Below are 19,606 nucleotides of genomic sequence, written 5' to 3'. Positions count from 1 at the left end.
AACTAATTAATTCAAGTTCAGACTTCCCACTTATGAGTGGGAACATCAATGCTTTTTAATGCTTCCCACAATGAACATAGCATTAGTGGAAATATGACTTTTACTTGATCTCTAGTCAGCCCTTGTCTAGTCTAGACAACTCATTTTTCAGGTAAAGCAGATAACTGCCTGAATACTACTGACTGTAGGTTATGAAGCTGCAAATTGACAAGCTAACAGGCCACAGTAAGTGGTAAGTAATAAGTAGTTAGTACTTTCTAAAACATGTCATATTCTGTTAGCTTGCATGTTAGATATAGGATGGATGCATAAGACAGAAAAGACTAAAAAAAACGACTAAAAAGACTGGAAAACACAGCTAACAACTGCCGCTGTACAACTGCTGTCAAAATGTCACATGTTTCCAAGAAAACTAAATTATTAATGGTTTGCTTCAAACTGTGTTAAGATACCTCTCTGGCATCTTGCTTGCAAAAGATGATGTTACATCAGATTTTGGCTTACAGTTGTCATCCTTAATTCATTCATCATTACCCACTACCACTGTTCTGGTTCCGCTTTTACTCCTCATCTTATTTTCTATTCCTTTCTGGCTAGTAGTGTCCTCTTCATGTAGACAGAACCCTGCAGGTATTCTCTTAAACAAATGCACACAAGCCACAAACACTTGAATGAAATGGGGCCCATCTCTACTCTTTGGATGTTTAACAGTTCTAGCTTTCTAATTTGCTACTTGGATCCTTTTTTGAAAGAGAAATCTCTGTTGTAGAGACAAAATATAGGATGCTTGATCCTATATTGGAACCTTCTTTCTAAGAGCAGTATTCGGAGTTGAGTTATGTGCACACAGGAGGGTAGTGGTAGTTTAGTGGTTAAGACTCGGCTACTGATCATAATATTGTGAGTTCAAATTCCAGTGCCACTGTTGGGCCCTTAAGCAAGGCTCTCAATTTTCAACTTATATAGTCCAATCAAATCAAATCAAAGTTGCTTTGGATAAAAATATCAGAAAAATTAGGTAAATAAAAAATAGCTAATACCAAATTGCGCTCATTGGTATTCAGAACTCAGACCTAACTACAGACTTACATGCTACATAGACAGTTGCTCATGTGTTGTGAGTGGGTCAGAGTTTGCCAAAAAAGAAAGGCACATCTCAGTTATGCCCTTTTCTGAACTTATATTAAGTCTATTTTTCTTATGTGATATCAGCCATTTTTTTGAAAGTATTAAGTCCAGAACAACTGTCCGACAGTTTGTTTTAATCACAATAATTCACCCTGAAACCCATTTTGGCCAATGTAAATATGCTCAAAAAATGTGGAGTGGCATTTAAGGGTAACGTTAGATATATGGATACAATTATGAAATATAAATTAATTATATCAATTTTGTCTGCTTATGCCCAATTTTCTAAAGATGTCCAGTGTTTTTTTTTTTTTTTTATCTCAAACACCATATATTATATGGCACATTGATTATTATAATAAAATTAGGAACTCCACCTACTTAAACTATGTGTATGTTTTCTTCTGAGAAGTGTGCAAAGTAACTAAAACATGGGCACAATTAATTAATTCTAAAACTCAAAATAGTATAAAGAAAGCATGAAAAAAGGACACTTTTAACAATTTTCATTCCTGCCTAAGTTTCATGCATTCTGATGCTGTTTGTTCATTAATACACTATTTCTAGTTCATCATGCAAAAATAAATAAATAAATAAAAATAGCATGTGCTGTATCAAGTGCTATTTGCCAGGCAGTAATGGTGGGTGATGTTTAAAATTTGGGGTCCCAGGTGATTGCTTCCCTTGCTTGACCAGTAGATACAGCTCTGCTTTTTAAACAGCAAATACAGATTTGCTGTTTATGCCATACAGTTTTAGGACACTGATATTTGATTTTGGTAAACCCATAGAGGGGATTGTGTGTGTGTGTGTGTGTGTGCGTGTGTATGTGTGTTTGTGTATGAGAGAGAGAGAGAAAGAGAGAGAGAGAGCACTGCAAGTGTTGAGTGCTGGCCAACTGAGCACTTTCCCTGGAGTTCTTAATCCAAGTGCCGGGCCTTTAGACAAACTCCAGAACTTTGGCATGAATGGCATACAGCAGTGTGATGCCTGGAAACACACAAAGTAAACTGAGTGATACAAACAATCACACACACACACACACACAGCGGAACTAACCCTCTCTCTCTCTCTCTCTCTCTCTCTCTCTCTCAGCATTTCCACGATGGACGGAAAGCTCAACAGCAAATTGAGAACAGCTGGAAACAACTGGAACAGGTGAATCTTTGTATTCATCAGTAATAACTATTTGGGATAAGATTTTATTTCTGATCCAAGTCTATCTGGTTAGAAATAAATCTACATTCCATGTAATAACATGGCAAGGTAAATCATTTTGCCAAACCTCCATCCACTGCACATTTGTCATGTAAATGTCAATGGTACAGAATAACTGAGGAGACGAATAAATAGTTGCACTGGCTAAGTGTGTCAGATGACTATGTGCATATAAATGTAGGTTCTAGAAGACACTTCCTCCTTATTGAATGTCATTGACACATATTTCTAGATTCCTGGGCAGCTCTGTGTGACAGGTGATGTGGCATAAAATGGGGTATTAATTGTGTCTTTCTTGGATCATGTCATGTCAGTCCCCAGTCTGGTAATTACATACCTTTACAGTTTCACTTTAGTTACTACATTTTTCATAGTAATTACTAAATAATATAAAATGAATAGCTGAATAATAGGCTGGGAGTTTGAAGGATTTGCCTCAGAGACCAGAAATCACTGTAAATTCTTACAAACTCTGATTATATAGAATATTTGATTCAAATAAAACACATACATCAAGGTGGTTTAATGCTTTATACCAGTGGGGCAGTCTCAGACTCATCTGGAACCTGTGTGTGTGTGTTTGGATAGCAAATGAAAAATTTGGGTTTGTAATCTTTGTCTGTGTGTGTGCATTATGTGGGTGGAGGATGGAATGGTTGTGGACTCTTGAAACAAACACTGATTGTCCCCCTTTGAATAAACAAGTAGAAGGAAAAAAACTAAATAAAGAAGGGAGGAACAAAAGGAGTGGAAGGAGGATGGCTACAAGCACATAAGCGACTTAAAATTTACTCAGCTACTAAACTCAAGCATATTGGCAGTGTGTATGTGTATAGATGGTGTGTGTGTGAGTGTAACTGGTTTAGGTGCTGTGGTTGAAAAGTTCAGCAAAAAGATAAAAGGCTCTGATGGCTCCAGTAAATAAATATGATGGTACATCTTTGCCTAATTTGCCTTAGGACTGAGGTAAATGACAATAATATTGATACATTAATAAATGAATACGCTTTTTCGAGAATATCTTGGATATTGTTTGTACTTATTTTGTGTAACACTGACCCACTCATTGGTACTCACACTAATAAGTATTTGATTAGGTGTTAATATCTGTTTTTTTTACTAGCTAATTCATTTATACACTGTTTCCTTTGAAATTATTTAAATTTGGATGTTAAGTAAAATTAGTCAGGGTTACAGCGGAGCCACAGCCTATCCCGGTAACACTGGGCATGAAGCGGGAACAAGAGAGGTTTTTGACCATAAATTTTATTGCGGCAGGACGACATTAATAATGACATCCTGAAACAAAATTAAGTCGAAAGGTTATTACACTTGACTTATGCTACTACTATGTAGTGAATATGGGCAGTTGAGAGTTGAGAAGGCTTGAAGGAACGTATTACACTAACTATGCTCACAAATTTTCAAGGAGAGAACAGAAAGTCTGGTCTAAAAGCCAGTGCCAAGAGTGAGCATGGGGCTGCCCCAATGGGGCTCTATTAGTGCTTGTTGTACTTCTAATTCTTGAAAACAAGGTAAAATAATCACTCTATGGAGCTAAATGGGGCTCTGAGCATGCTGCCCGAGGATTGTGCAATATCTAGAAAGGTGATCAAGTTAATACAACATGTATAATACAAGTACACCCCAGACGGGACGTCAGTCTATCACAGGGCTCCAAATCCAAATGGACACATAGACAGTAACTGAGCTCAGTGACCTCAGAGCTGTAAGCCAACAGCACTACCTGCTGCATTACCATACCATACCATAAGTCATGCACATTGGGTATTGTAAGCAGCACAGAGGCGCAGCATGTAAAGTTGCTGTATCACAGCTGCAGTGTCCTTGTAGGTGGATTGGCCATGTTAAAATGTGCATAGGTGTGAGTGAATGCATGTATGCATGGTGCCCTGCAATGGACTGGCGTCCCTTCCTCGCGTCCAGATTCCCAGTGACCCTGACCAGGATATTATTTTTACTGAATAATGTGTTGAATATTGTGTTGTGATTGAATAATGCGTTTTGTAAAAATATCTGGTGAATAACGTTTTATGATGTGATTTTTTTTTACTATTTTGCCCCTTTCCTTGTCTGTTCTTGTATATTTACCAGTGTGTGTTTGTGTGTTTGTGTGTGTGTGTTACAGAGTAAGCGGAATTTTGAGAGAGCTTGTAAAGAGGCAGATCGAGCACAGCAGTACTTTGAGAAAATGGATGCTGACATCAATGTGACAAAAGCAGATGTTGAGAAGGTAGGAGTGTGTTATTGTCTCCCTCTTTTTTCTTTTTCTAACCTCTTTTTCAATACCTGGGTCTGATAAGTGTGATGTGATCTAGGCAAGATTTGTATGCTTTTTAGGCTCCAACACACACACACACACACACACACACACACACATATCCAATGACACCACAAGTCACAGATAATCCTGCTTCTGTTCTTAGTCACCTAGAGCCTACTATCACACATACAGATATACACGTAGACACTTTCCTAGCACTAAAAATTGTATGTATATTTGTGTGTTTGAGTGATAATTGACAGTTAACAGTTAGTAAGGTGTTTGATCTCTGAGGGCAGTGTGAACATGTGAGTTAGACCTCACTTGTAGCAAATAGTGCGAGTGATATAGTGCTGTCTGCTACTGTCTGCTGTACATTCACAATGCGTTTTATAATATTATTATATAATTAATTATATTATTTGGCCGTCTGATAGACCATTGCGAAAAGGCAGCATTTAGGGCTGTATGGTATGCAAGTCTGTTTTACAGAATAGCCTCCTGTAAATACTTAGTATTCAGAGTTGCTAACTTAAATTCAAAAGTTATGTCAACATTGACACAGAGAAAGTCCTTTCTTTTCAGACTTATGCAGGTGTTTAGAGAAGTAGCCAGAGGTTTTAATAAACCTGAATAGGATGCAGAAAAGAATCATAATAATAATATTGGGATAATCATGCTATTCATGCGATCACTACAGATTTCCAAATTTAACAATACGGGACCCACCCACACTGACTGCCAGTCTATAAAATAGGACTTGATACAGCACATCCTATTTTTTGCATGATGAACTAGAAGTAGACTAATATTTTGCATCAAAAGCAGCAGAAATCATGACACTTAGGCAGTAAGAAAGCTCAGAAGTGACTGAACCGTGTCCAAAAAAAAACCTTTTTCTTAAATTTTGTGTTTGATGTAATAAATAGGACACACAATTTAATGTGACAGTGGCACTATAATTAAGAATATCTGTCTATGATGGAGACTTGTTCAGTGTATCTTTTAAATCAGGGCAGGTTAAACAAGTCATGGTGTTTAGTGAAAAAAAAATAAATTATGGCCTCTCCAGGGCTCCATAGTTTCTCTGCTCACACCATTTCATCACCCATCCTTCGCTTCTGGGCTTTGTCACTGTCGCAGTGCTGGAACATTCAGATGTGTGTTCTGAGTGTGCACGTGTATAAAGACTGAGCAAGACACCTATTTTTTCCCATAATGAGTCCTTGAACAGCAGGCATTGTTCTTTTCTTCCCTTTCTCCCTCACTCCTCTCCATGTATGTGTGAAACAGATGTGAGTGTGTAGGCATAGTATCATTTCCAGATGCTACCATAATGTTGTGATCCACTTGAGGAGAGAGAAAATTCCTAGAGTTTTAGAGCAGTCTCTTTCAGTGAGAACATTCATGCCAGTGTGGATGTCACGGGTGAGAATCAAACCCAGGGTGTGGTGCTGGAAACTTAGCACTCTAACCACTACACTGGGTGAGGACACAACTGCAGCGAAACACTGGATGCAAACAAAAGGTGCAAGCATCCAATGCAGGACTGAAGAGGATAACAATCCAAGAACAGCTTGACAAAGGCAGCAATGTCCAAAAATCCCCAAAAGGGAAAAATAAAGTACAAATCCTGAACAAACATGTCCAAAAGGGTTAGGCAAAGTTCCAAAAATAAGTCCTAGAATGGGTCACAAAGAACAGATGGTTCACAGGAGATGACAAACAAAGAAACTCCAAGACTGAGCAAAGGTACAATCAAATGAAAGGCTTATATACACACTAGCAAACCAGGCAAAGGTGATCTCACTGAACTAATAAAGGGGTAATGGACAGGAAGTCAGGAGGAGGTTGGTCCTGTGCCCTGTGTTGGTAGCCTCAGAGGCTCCCCAGACCCCCCACCCCCCACCCCCCCAAATGGCATAGAGCGGTCAGGATGCTGGAGATGGAAAGTCTGGATCAGGTCCGGGTCCAATATATGTTGTGCTGGCACCCAGGTATGCTCTTCTGGTCCATATCCCTCCCAGTCAAACAGATAGTGAAAGCCACGGCCACGACGTCGAGAATCTAGCCACCTCCTCACTGTATACAAGAGGCCACCATCTATAATGCGAGGGGGAGCTGGAGGAGACAAAACAGAGGCTTCCACAGGTTTTAATAAGGATACATTAAAGGTACGCCTCACTCTCATAGACCTAGGTAGGGTAAGCTGGCATGTGACAGGGTTAATTTTTCTAGTGATCTTAAATGGCCCAAAAAAAATCTTGGGGCTAACTTTCTAGATTCAACTCTTAAAGGCAAGTCCTTAGTCGAAAAGCCAGACCCTCTGTCCTACTCTGAAGCGCTGGGTCATCCTCCTTCTCTTGTCAGCTTGCTTCTTATAGAGGGTTGAGACATGTTTCAAAGTTACCTGAGCCCTCCTCCATGGCTGTCTGCATCTATGAACCTCTCTGTGCTAGGAACCCTGACCTCCACTTCCTGAATGGAGAACAGCGGTGGCTGGAACCTGAATTGGCACTCGAATGGGGATAAGCCGGTGGAGGAGCTTTGTAAGGTGTTGTGTGCCAGTTCTGCCTAAATCAAGAACTGACTGCAGGAGGACAGCTGATGGGATGTGAAGCAGCGGAGGTATTTCTCAAGTTCCTGCTTCACTCGTTCTGTTTGACCGTTTGACTGGGGGTGATAACCTGAAGAAAGACTAAGAGAAGAGCCAAGCAGAGACCAGATTGCTTTCCAATAATGGGACATGAATGGGGCCCCAATCAGAAACAATGTCAATGGGAATTCCATGGATCCTGACAACATTTTGAAGAAAAGTGTCAGCTGTTTCTTTGGCAGACAGAAGTTTAGGCAAAGCAGTGAAGTGTGCAGCTTTAGAAAAATGGTCCACCACTACCAGAATAACAGTGTTTCATTAAGATCTTGGCAAGCCAAGATCATTGAAGGACATCAGCTGCCTGGGGAACAAACAAGCATCCAGTGGGGATACTTGGTCCCCTCCAGCCAGTGGCACCATTCTTCTAGTGCAGGTTTTGCTGCTAGGATTTCTCGGTTACCAACATCATAATTACTCTCTGCTGGAGACAGGCGTCTGGAAAAGAAGGGACAAGGGTGAACTTTGTTATCAGCGATAGACCTCGGAGAGAGAACTGTTCTTATGCCCATTTCAGATGCATCCACCTCGACAATAAAAGGTAGATTAGGGTCTGGGTGTACCAGAATTGGAGCCGAGGAGAAATGTCTTTTTAATTTTTCAAAAGAATTCTGAACCTCAGTGGTACAGTGAATACGAGGTGGTGAACTTTTAGTGAGAGTGGAAATAGGTGCTGCAAATGTGCTGAAATTATGAACGAACCTCCTGTAGAAATTTGCAAAGCCAAATAATCGATGTACCTGGTTCAATATTTTGGGCTGGAGCCAGTTAGTGATGGCTGATACCTTCCCTGGCTCCATCTGGATGCCTTCTTGAGAGACAACATAAACGAAAAATGAGAATTGGGACACATGGAACTCACATTTTTCAAGCTTAACGAAAAGGTGACTCTCAAATAGCTTCTTCAGAATTTGCCGGACATACTGACTGTGTTCCTGTAGAGAGTTTGAGTATATTATCTAGATAAACAAACACAAAGTGATTCAACATCTCTCACAAAATTGATGAAGGCCTGAAATACTGCTGGGGCATTGGTTAATCCAAAGGGCATGACCTGGTATTCCCAGTGGCCAGTTGGGTACTGAAAGTGGTCTTCTCTTCATCACCCTCTCTGCGTATGCACCCTCATACTATGCAAATCAAGTTTTGAAAAAAAATCTTAGGTTTCTGAAGCAGTTCAAATGCAGATGACATCAGGGGAAGACGGTAGCGATTCTTAACCATTATTTTGTTAAGCCCGCAATAGTCTATGCAGGGGCAAAGACCAGCATCAAAAAAGAAACCAGCACTAACAAGTGAAGTAGAGGAATGAATAAAGCCAGTCTTTAAAGCATCCTGGATATATTCGTGCATTGCCTCGGTTTCTGGGGCAGAGAGTATGAATATAGATGACCTCTAGGTGAGAGGGTGCCAGGGCAGAGGTCAATAGCACAATCGTAGGGCCTATGAGAAGGCAGCTCAGTAGCGTGCTGTTTGCTAAATACTTCTCTCCAGTCGTGGTATTCAAGGGGCAAAAGTGTCAAATCTAAAGGATTATTCAAAGAACAGGCACCCATCTCTTCAACTGCTGCGAGAGTCCCTTGAGTCCAAGCCACAGAGGATGTAGGGGGGTTGGATGCAGGATTCCTTACATGCAGGACACCAGTGAAGTACAGTCTCAGGGACCTAAGAAAATTGAGAGTTGGGAAGCCGCAACCAGGGGTATCCTAGGATCAGGGGTCCCTAGAGGACTCAACAAGGTAAAAGGAGATTATTTCATGGTGAAATCTAGAGGCTTTGTTCTGAATTTGATCACTCCAGACCCGATAGCTGTGCCATCCAGGGCCTGCACCTTCCAGGATGACGGACAAGTTTCATATGGGATGTCCATCTTTCTTGCCAATTCAGTGTCCAAAAAGTTGTCAGCTGCACCTGAATCTACAAGTGCCCTCAATGAAACAGTCCTATCCTTGGTATTCCTCCAAGTAAAAGGTCGTGTGGAGTGTCAAATTGGACTGTTCCGCTCGCTAAGGTCCTCACAGGGAGCCCTGGCTTTTACTGCTAACTCAGGACAGGAAGGGTGCAAATGACAGTAGAAGCAACTGCCCTCCCTCTATCTCTCTCTCCTCAGGTGACAGGCATGTCCATCCCAGCTGCATCTGTTCCTCCTCATCTGTTGGCTGAGGTGGGCAGGATCAGGAGCTAGTTCATTTGGAGGCGATGTCATGGCTCAGGGAGTACGACGCTCTCTCGTCCTCTCACAAACACGATTATCAGTGCAGATGGCTAAAGTTATGAGTTCCTCCAGGCATGAACCCCAGTCTCTACTGTCAAGTACATCCTTTACCTCTTCAGAGAGGCCGTGGAAGAAGGTTGAGACAAGGGCCTCTGAATCCCATCTGCTCTCAGATGCAGAGTGAGGAACTCAATGGCGTAATCTGCCACAGATAGATGCCCCTGGCGTAGGACTTGTAGCCACCTTGCTCTTTCAATTGTTGTGTGCACAATCCTTGAAGGTGCCAGGCGGCTTCCCATCTTAAGGGGCTGGGATCTTAGGTTCCTGGGGTGGCACCAGTGCAGATGGCGACGGAGGACCTGAAGGACCAAAAGGGAAAAATAAAGTACTTTGCAGCTGTAACTTGTCAAGCTCCAAGCGACTCATGATTTTAAATAATGAATAGGAAGTCTGGGCTGGTCATAATGTGACAGTGGAGAGAATGGTGGGTCCTCTGCTGAGCTGATTCTTCCTTGAATTTATTACCTGGATTGGCTATCAGTGTTGGGGAAGCTTCTTTGCAACTATAACTTGTCAAGCTTCAAGCTACTCATGATTTTAAATAGCTAAGCCACAGCCAAACTACCCTTCTGATAAAGTAGCTAGCTACACTACAAAAGTACAGTAGATACTTTTTTTCACTGAAGCCCCTTTGTCAAACTGAGGAAAAGGACATTTTCATTTGTGTAGCTAATTACTGCACACGGTATGCTATTGCTTTACTAATTGTAAACCACTCTTCATGAGAAGCAGCTAATGTTACTTAACTGCAAAACCTCAAGCATTGCTAAACCTCAAGCACTGCTAAAACAAAAAGCCCTACTTTTTTTTCCTACTACTTTCCTACTTCCCCAGCCCTACATCTGGCTAACTAGTTAATGTTAATGGACATACAGTAATCTATATAGCATTGAATTAAATAGCTACGTTTGGGAGTTTGCTGCAATATAAATAATAATGCTTGTCATCGGTGCAGTAGATTAGCATTACCCACATAACCTAGATAGCTTAACACAATGACTTGGACGGGGTCCTCAAATGTCCTTGTAAGGATGATGTCAGCGGGATGTCAGGGGTAATGTCTTTCCATGCGTTTTAGTGTGTTTTTACTGCATTTATATTTGTGTGGGGATACAGTAGTTGTTACAGTTGCTATGGGTGTGTTTTGTGCGTTAATCTGAACACACTTCCTGGTCCGTGTGTGTATACAGGTAGTGGCTTATTTAAATTTAAATTTTTAAGGGTACAAAAACTTTCACTCCTTCCAAGCTAATCCTTTGTGTTGTTGTTGTTTTAATCATGCCTTGAAGCGATGTTACCTTAAGGTAGGTGCACGGGTGCAGGTGTGTATCTGTCTGTATGTTGCTGCCAGTGCACCCATAGGCACGCCCATATGCCACACCCACTGTGAGGTCTGATCCAATCATAGCCTTGATAATGTCTGTCCGCTCTGCTGCCCCACCAATCACATAGCTGCAAATGTGAATATGTATGTAGGTAATGTTGTTCTAAAGTTTATTTTCCAATATATTGAATTAAAATGTATATGGAGGAATACTTGGAATATCAAACAACAAATAATAAACAAACAAACAAACAAATAAAATTGTACTGTCAATAAATACATAATACAATGAAAAGTGAGCATAAATAATTAAATGTTGCACAATGCATGTATGTACTATGAACAATATGTATGTATGTACATATGTATGAATGTATGTGCTTTTATAGGAATTGATTTTTTTTTTCAATAACAGCATGCCACGATGTCTTTTATACCTTATATCACAACAAATACTTGCCATTTCTAAGTGTCAATATGTCATACTTATTCTTTTGTAGTTGCATTTAATGTTGCTTTTAGCTGTCGTAATGTTGCTTTTAGCTGTTCTAATGTTGTAACTTACATTAAAACAGCTGAAAGCAACTGTTCCCTCACCAGGCTCTCATTTTCTTTCTCTTGAAGTTAATAAGTCCAAAATTCAGCTTGTCACATTATAGAGAAACTGCAAATCCCTCTATTCTGAAGACTTTCTCGTTTCAGGAAAGAAGGAAAAGCCTCTGACTGTTACACAATTAAAAAAAGTGGAGCATCTGCTCTAAATTGTTACTGTAGAAACAATAACATATTAGATTGAGCACATTAATATAATCATGTGATTTGCTTTGTATCTGAACTGCTTTCCAAAAATTAGAAAATTAATCAGTAGCATCTGACCAGTCAGATTCAAAAAATTAATTGACTCTGTGACATAATTTACATTATTAAATACATTAAATGTAAATGTGTACATTGTTAATGCTCATTATTTTCCACATAATCAACTTCGAGGTAGTAACAGACCTCCGCCACCCCACCGTGGATTATTTCTGTATAATCACATGGGCTGTTGTGTGTTATTCCTTAATCACTGCATGGCTACAATCCACCATGCTTGTATGAGGATCAATTTAGATATGATCTATAAAAATCTGAGTGGCAGCTCAACTGGAATAAAAAATGTTTGTGTATATATTTATATATATTTATATGAATTTGAATAGAGTTTGAAGCAGTCTGAATAAACTTTCTATCCACTTAGACTTATCAGTAATCTTTTGACTAATCTGTTAAACAGAAGAATAGTTATGTTAGTGATAGCAGAACAAAGGTAGAGTAAATAGTTAGATTATGGTCCTATGGGTCTTATGAGGTTCTATAGGTGGTACATTGGACATTAAAAGCAATTCCTAGAGGCAGACATGAATTCTCCACAGTGAAGCTGGATTTATCAGCCATCCAGAATGTGCTTTTGTTTTAAAAAAATAGCAGAAAATGTAGTTACTCTGTAAAAAGAAAACCTTCAATATAATGAGAGATTTTCTTAGCTAAGTATGTTAGTTATGCTGTGTCAAGAAACAAACACTACACCAGTTGCACATTGTTTGTTGTAGACTGTGCAAGAAGTGGGAGTCATTAATACTCAACCTTTAAGCTTTCTGTGTTTGATAGGTAAACATGACCGTTTTAATTTCATGGCATATTTTAGGTCAAACGCAGCATCACTAAAACAAACAAACAAAAAAAAGACAAAATTATATTTTGCAACATATAATTGTGCTCACGTTTCATTGCATAGTTTATTTATTGGCATATTACACTATTTATTTATTTGTTTGTTTAATATAGTCCAATATATTCCTTCACAGCTGTAAAGAGAAAATTTGATTGCAACCTGCATTTGGTCTAGTTCAGTGATGAGCATAGGTCTTCTAGGCTTCCTAGAAGCCACTCAGGATGTGGTTATCGTCTCAGTCTTTGTTTCCTGCATAAACCTTTGCATGAATGTTGCAGAAAGCAGGATTTACTCTTTTATATTCTGCTAAAGATTTCATGTGTCATTGAACAAAGCCAGTGGCCGGTTGCTTCAACAGGACTGTCACTGGGGCGTGAACTTAAACTGTTGCACCAGTTGGTCATTAACTGAATTTAGTCCAGATTTTCAGAAGTACAGTGTTCTTCCAGATCCTTACATTCGTTTATAGACTGTGATTTTTTTTTCCACCAGTGTGGCTTTGTCCAGAGTATATGATTAAAGTGGTTTTGCACGTTTGCTGTTAGAAAAGTTACTTTTGTGTTCGTTTTCTTTCATTATAGCATCAATTACAATTAGCTGTAGGCTAAGCATTAGTAATGTAGGTATGCAGAGCGCAACTAGTAATTTTGCTTAGCAGCTGTTAATATTACATCTTTTTACATGGACGCACACACAGTTAGAACCTAGTAGTCCTACTGGCCTTAGCTGCTACTTGTTTAGAAGTTAAGACCTCTTTACTTAAGACCTGTTGATGCCACCGGCTCATGAAGCAGCTCAGTTCCAGTTCTATTATTTTCCGCCTTGAGTTTGGTGAGTTTTAGAACTGGACTTCATTCCAGAGTGTGGATCATGTCTTTGCTTCTAAATGTTAACTCTGGTTCTTAATGTAGACTTATAAATGGCCAGCATCCTGACGTATGTGTATGTGTGTTAGGATTAGAATAGTATGAAAAATGAGAAATGCATAGCCTGTTATCACGTTTCACCATATTAAATTATTTTCTTAAATTTTTTGTAGTATTGTCATTAAATGCTGTATATCACCACAGTGGCAGTGCAAGTATTCAATTATTTGTTAAAGAAACTTGATCACTCATAGCCTTTAGGAGTTTATTAAAATGGATTTCACTTTTATTTATTTATTTATTTTAAAAAAAATTTATTTATCTATTTTAAGTAGGCCACTCAGTCTTAAAATTCTTGTTGCAAATTTCAAAGGATATGATGGTTATAATATGATTTGTGTTATATGATTTGTGTTATAATTTATAGTGATACAATAACTATTTCAGATTACAATATTATGGTACATTATAGTATGGCATTGGGATATAATAAGAAATTGTTTTACTTTTAGAGCCATTAAAACACACAGACAGTATTAGATGGACAGAAGCTGTGTTTGTCAGTGAGTCTCATGTGAACAGATGGGGGATCCTGGGTAAGAACCTGAAGAGGTAAAAATAATATATAAATATTCCTTTCTCTTTTTTTCTCTCTCCCTCTCCCTCTAGGCCAGACAGCAGGCTCAGTTTAGACACCAGTTGGCAGCCGAAAGTAAGAATGAATATTCCAACTACCTGCAGAAATTTAACCAGGAACAGACTGAACATTACCACACACTCATCCCCAATATCTTTCAGGTATACACATACATATACACAGTGCTTAATGTAAATGGACACAACTTTGGAAACACACAACCATCCATACATCCACCAGTTAACTCAGGTTATTATACATACACATCCATCCATTTATACATATAGCTATATACCATTAACACCATTCAGCTGTTCATCAATCCATCTATCCAACCATCTGTTCATCAGTCAGTCATGTAACTATATGTCTTCTTAGTCATCTATCTGTCCATCCAATGGTGCATCCATTTTTCCATTCATTCCTTAAAGGTGGTGCTAATAGTTCTGGCTGACACTCAGTTATGATTTTTGTTCTCATTATTCAGTTTAGGTGCCAATCACAGGCATCGTTACATCACTTACAGTTCCATAATTCCACTGGCCTGATTGTGGGTTTAACCAGTTGGTTATTTCAATATGGGTTTGATCAATACCCTCACTGTTTCTCTGTTTGTGTGTTTGAGCAGAAAATACAGGACATGGAGGAGAGGAGGATTGATAGAGTGGGCGAATCCATGAAAACCTTTGCCGAGCTGGATAGACAGATTCTGCCCATTGTAGGAAAATGCCTTGATGGCATTACCAAAGCAGCCGAGAGCATCGAGGCCAAGACTGTGAGTCGTGCTGAGTCATGCACACACATATATACAAAGACACACATTTTCACATACGACATGACCCAGGACTGTCCATCACATACATACACGCAACTGCATACACAAATGAACATAGCATTTAAACATAAGTAAAGAAAATATCCATCTATTCATCTCTCCATCCGTTGGTTTACACAGTTCCTCACTACAGGCACACACCTACACATACCTGTTACCACTCTGGAGTGTCTGAACTCAACTAATTGAGTTACAGTCCATTACGTCCTCACACACACTGATCTGTGATGTTTGTTCCCGTAATGGAACCAGTACATTCAACATTATATATATATACAAGGCATGCTAATTAAACATTAGCTCTCTGTTCAAAAAGCTGATATGTACTGCACAGCCCCTCGCTATCTGTTGCCATAAGCTGCAGACTACTTCCAGTTCACTCTGACTTTTGTTTATTGTGTGAAGATAATACTTCATTAAAATCCATGAACACTACCGTATTACATGATTAATAAAAAAACAACCTAAAAAACAGACCCATTTTGTTTGCTGTGGCTGCAGTAATCATAAAACAGATCTGCAGCAACACTGAAAGCATCCGTAAACGAGGGCTCACTACTCTGTCACTTCAACATACGAATGGCTCACATCCAGAATTGATGATTTTATGTAACATTAGTACTTACTGAAGCTAATCGTATATGTTTTTAAGTAAAACCGAGCTTTGTTTTGTTTTGTTTATCTCATGAAATGCAGGAAAAGTCTTATTACTCCTAGGTGATAATATTGAGGAAGTTTTTTTTTTCTCGAACCAGTATGGAAACAGGATGTAAATACCATTTATAAAAAAGAAAACCTGATTTTACGGTGCACAAATATTTCCACGGGCTGCATTTTTCAGGTCTGTCTAAACTGGGCTTGACAAGTGTTTTTTCTATTAGTTCTTCTTTAAGAGATTATCTTGCAAGCTATCCTACCAATCATTCTTAGCTGCTACTGTTTATAAATCCATTTCAAGCAGGGATGAGTGAAATGTTTGGTTGTGTTTACAGGACACATCACAGGTGGTGGAGTCGTATAAATCAGGGTTTGAACCACCAGGTGATGTGGAGTTTGAAGACTATGGACAGGCAATGAAGAGGACTGCATCGGAGACCAGCCTGACCAACTCACGTCCTGATATTAAGACAGAAAAAACCAGCAAAAGCAAGAGCAAACTCTGGCCATTCAAGAAGAACAAGGTAACACACATGCACAAACATATATACAGTACGTTCCTGTTCACTTCAACAGTTTCGCCACTGGGGTCAGCTGATCAAAGCTGTGACTTCAATGGGACCCAGTAAAAGATTTGTTTCTCTCTTGGAAATAAGTTTTGATATGTTCTGTGGTTTGGGAAAGCAACACAATTATTAAAAAACAAAACAAAACACACAAATAAGCTGATTGTGCTATGTAAGATCAGCCTGGTGTGCATTTTGTATAGTGAGACTTCCATAATACTTGTATAATTCCTTTATTCATTTATATTTTATATCCATGTTTTTATTATTTCTCAGTTTGATTTTATGTGTAGCAATTCATTGTGGGTCACAGAAGTTTTTAGATGTTATTGTTTGCTGCAGTTGACGAGCTAACGTACTAATGCATTGCCAGCGAGCCCTAACTTTTCAACTCAGAAGAGTTTTGTGACCCTTATACCTGTACCTCCGCAACACAAAACATCCCTCTAACCCTCATCCGTGCTGTTTTTATGGTACCAACACTTTTCCTCTTCTTTCCATCATCCACTATTTCTGTGGCTGTGAATGACTGTTTACCGTTGACCTTTCTGAGCTGGGCTGAGTCACTTGTCACCGAGTATGCTCCATTCTAAACCTCACCCATTCTTAAAGAGAGCCAGCGTTAAAATGGATAAATACAACTGTGTGTGCGTGTGTGTGTGAGAAAGAGAGAGAGAGAGAGTGTGTGAGTTTTCAGTTTGTCTGCATTTAGTATCAATACACAGAACCAGAGTACATGGGTTGTTAGAGGTATGAACAAATATGTTAGAGGTTTAAACATACATATACATATATATATATATATATATATATATATATATATATATATATATATATATATATATATATATATATATGTGTGTGTGTGTGTGTGTGTGTGTATGTGTGTGTGTGTGTGCCCTCCAGAATTATTGCTACCTTTCATGAAAATTAGCAAAATGAATGTATAAATGAACGAATGCCATAAGTGAGATTTTGAGCTCAAACTTACAGGCACAATGTGTAGTTTTATTTAAACTTTTTTTTTCCAAACATGAAAAGTTCAATTTTTTAAATTATCAGCACTCTTACAGTTAATATTTTGTCAGTACTGCCCTGAAGAGAATAAAACAGCACTAAGCTAAGTGGGGTACACTTGGCAGAGAGGGCCATAAGGTTTTTAAGCTCCTAAACTTCTTTGCGTTTGTTGCATGTGCACATCACTATTCAATTTAGACCTCAAGTTTTCAGTAGAGCTCAAATCTGGACTCTAGTAAGAGCAACAGTTAACGCCATGTCAATGTTGGCATCAGACTCAACTTCCCAGAGAACATTGTGGCCTACAAACATGGCTGCCACGAACTACAACACCCAGACCACATGCTCAAGGTTACTCGATCAATGATTACTCACATCTGGATTCAATCACGCATGTGCATTCACACACACGCACACACGCGCACACACACACACACACTATCTAAGGACCTTCAGGACACAGTTACCGCAAAGTATCGTCCAGTGTTTCTTTGCCTGACATACCAGGCATTTGTTTATCGTACATGTTTCTCTGGTTCATGATCTCATTTTTGTCTTTGGTTTTTGTCCTTTGATTTTGGTTTTTGCCCCCATTAAGTCTATTTGCTGAACGCCTGACATGGTGCCTGTTTTTGACCATGTTTGTGCATTTCTTTTTGTATTTGTCTGCCTGTTTTTTTAAATAAACACCTGCAACTGCATCTGTTTCTGCCACCTGGCATTCTCAAGAATGGCAATTTCTTTGCACTTATTTATAATATATAGTTTTGGCATATATAGTTTAGAAGGAAAACACTATATTTTAAAAATTAATAATATTATTTAATAAAAAATATTTGAATTATTGTGTGTTTATACAATCATTTTTGCTCATTTTTACGGGTGCCAATAATTCTGGAGCACATGATATAAAACTATATACTATATATAGTTTATAGAGTTTTGTGAATGTCTGTTTACACTGATGTATATGGATGGTGTTCTTTGTGTTTTTGTCTTTGGGCATGAATGACTCTGTGTGTGTGTGTGTGTGTGTGTGTGTGTGTGTGTGTGTGTGTGTGTGTGTGTATGGTACATGCACATGTTGCAGATGGATCTAGATTTGAGCAGATCTCCTCCCAAAGCACGACTTCATTAAAAACTCATTAGTGCTCTGGGTCAAAAGATAATGACATGATAATGAGGGAGGAGAGAGAGAGTAGTAGAAAGGAAAGAGAGAAATATAAGAAAAGAGCAGGACATTGACCTAAAAACATTTTGCTCTTCTTTCGTCTGCAGATTGTTTTTACTGGTGATCATTACAACTAAACTGTATTTGGGAGGTAGCTAATAAAGAATTAGCTACTGTTGATCACTAAATCTGAAAGGATAAAATTCAATAACAACAAAGAATCTTGAGTATTACATTTATTTCAGTAGCTTCTACTTCTAAAATACAGACAGTGAAGAAGTCTTACATGTTCATGTTCGACTTTAGGTCAAGAATGCTCATTTACCGTAATTTCAATAGCACATGAAGGCAGCATGTGTGTCTGAGTGTGTAGTGGAGCTTCAGTGTGTGCAACAAGGAAGACAGTCCTCTTGAATAAAATTTTTATATGACAGCCTCATGTAGTTGCCAACCATTTTCCAATGCCAGTTTGCTCAGTGAAATACACTATATGGCCAAACGTTTGTGGACACCTGACCGACACACCCGTATGTGCTTTTTGAACATCTCAATCCAGATTTAGTCCCCTTTTGCTGTTATAATATTCTCCACTCTTCTGGGAAGGCTTTCCACTAGATTCAGGAGCGTGGATGTCGGGATTTTTTGTCTATTCAGCTACAAGAGCATTAGTGAGATTGGGCACTGATGTTGGGTGAGGAGGCCTGGGGTGCAGTCACTGTTAAAATTCATCCCAAAGGGTGTTCGTTCAGTGGGGTTGAGGTGAGGGCTCTGTGCAGGCCACTCGAGTTCTTCCACTCCAGCCTTGGCAAACCATGTCTTCATGAAGCTTGCTTTGTGCACAGGGACATTGTCATGCTGGAACAGGTTTGGGCCTGTTAGTTCCAGTGAAGGAAAATTGTAAACCTATAGTATACAAAGACATTCGAGACAATTGTGTGCTTCCAAATTTGTGACAACAGTTTTGGGAAGGCCCACATATGGTTGTGATGGTCATGTGTCCACACACTTTTAGCCATATAGTGTATTTTATCCTAGAAGTTTTCAAGCCTCAAAGTCAAAGACGAAAATGATTTTCAAAACAGCAAAAAAAAAAGAAACACCTAGTAAGACTTTTTAGACATTTACTATACGTCAGTACTATGCTATGTAGGAATTGCATTTTGAATGGTGTTAAATTCAAGTCCATAAATTCAGTCCATTGAAATACTATTTATTATAACATATACTTGTCAAAACAATCAAAAGGCATACTTTTTGCTAT

The 19,606-nt window shown here is 38.9% G+C and overlaps 1 protein-coding gene across 22 annotated transcripts in view; it reads left to right on the top strand.

Annotated features, from left to right (window-relative positions):
• Positions 1-19,606, top strand: part of LOC113535542 (formin-binding protein 1) — a 95,518-nt gene that overhangs the window by 50,243 nt on the left and 25,669 nt on the right. For all 22 annotated transcript variants that reach the window (XM_053240121.1, XM_026928907.3, XM_026928904.3 and 19 more), the window contains exons 5-9: positions 2,224-2,286; positions 4,496-4,600; positions 14,132-14,260; positions 14,728-14,874; positions 15,927-16,115. In XM_053240121.1, the coding sequence (XP_053096096.1) occupies positions 2,224-2,286; positions 4,496-4,600; positions 14,132-14,260; positions 14,728-14,874; positions 15,927-16,115 (633 nt within the window). The remainder of the gene's footprint in view (positions 1-2,223; positions 2,287-4,495; positions 4,601-14,131; positions 14,261-14,727; positions 14,875-15,926; positions 16,116-19,606) is intronic.

Source organism: Pangasianodon hypophthalmus, chromosome 15 (assembly GCF_027358585.1).
Source record: "Pangasianodon hypophthalmus isolate fPanHyp1 chromosome 15, fPanHyp1.pri, whole genome shotgun sequence".
Lineage (NCBI taxonomy): Eukaryota > Metazoa > Chordata > Actinopteri > Siluriformes > Pangasiidae > Pangasianodon > Pangasianodon hypophthalmus.
The sequence above is the reverse complement of the archived record's forward strand: the minus strand, read 5'-3'. Positions and strand labels throughout refer to the sequence as shown.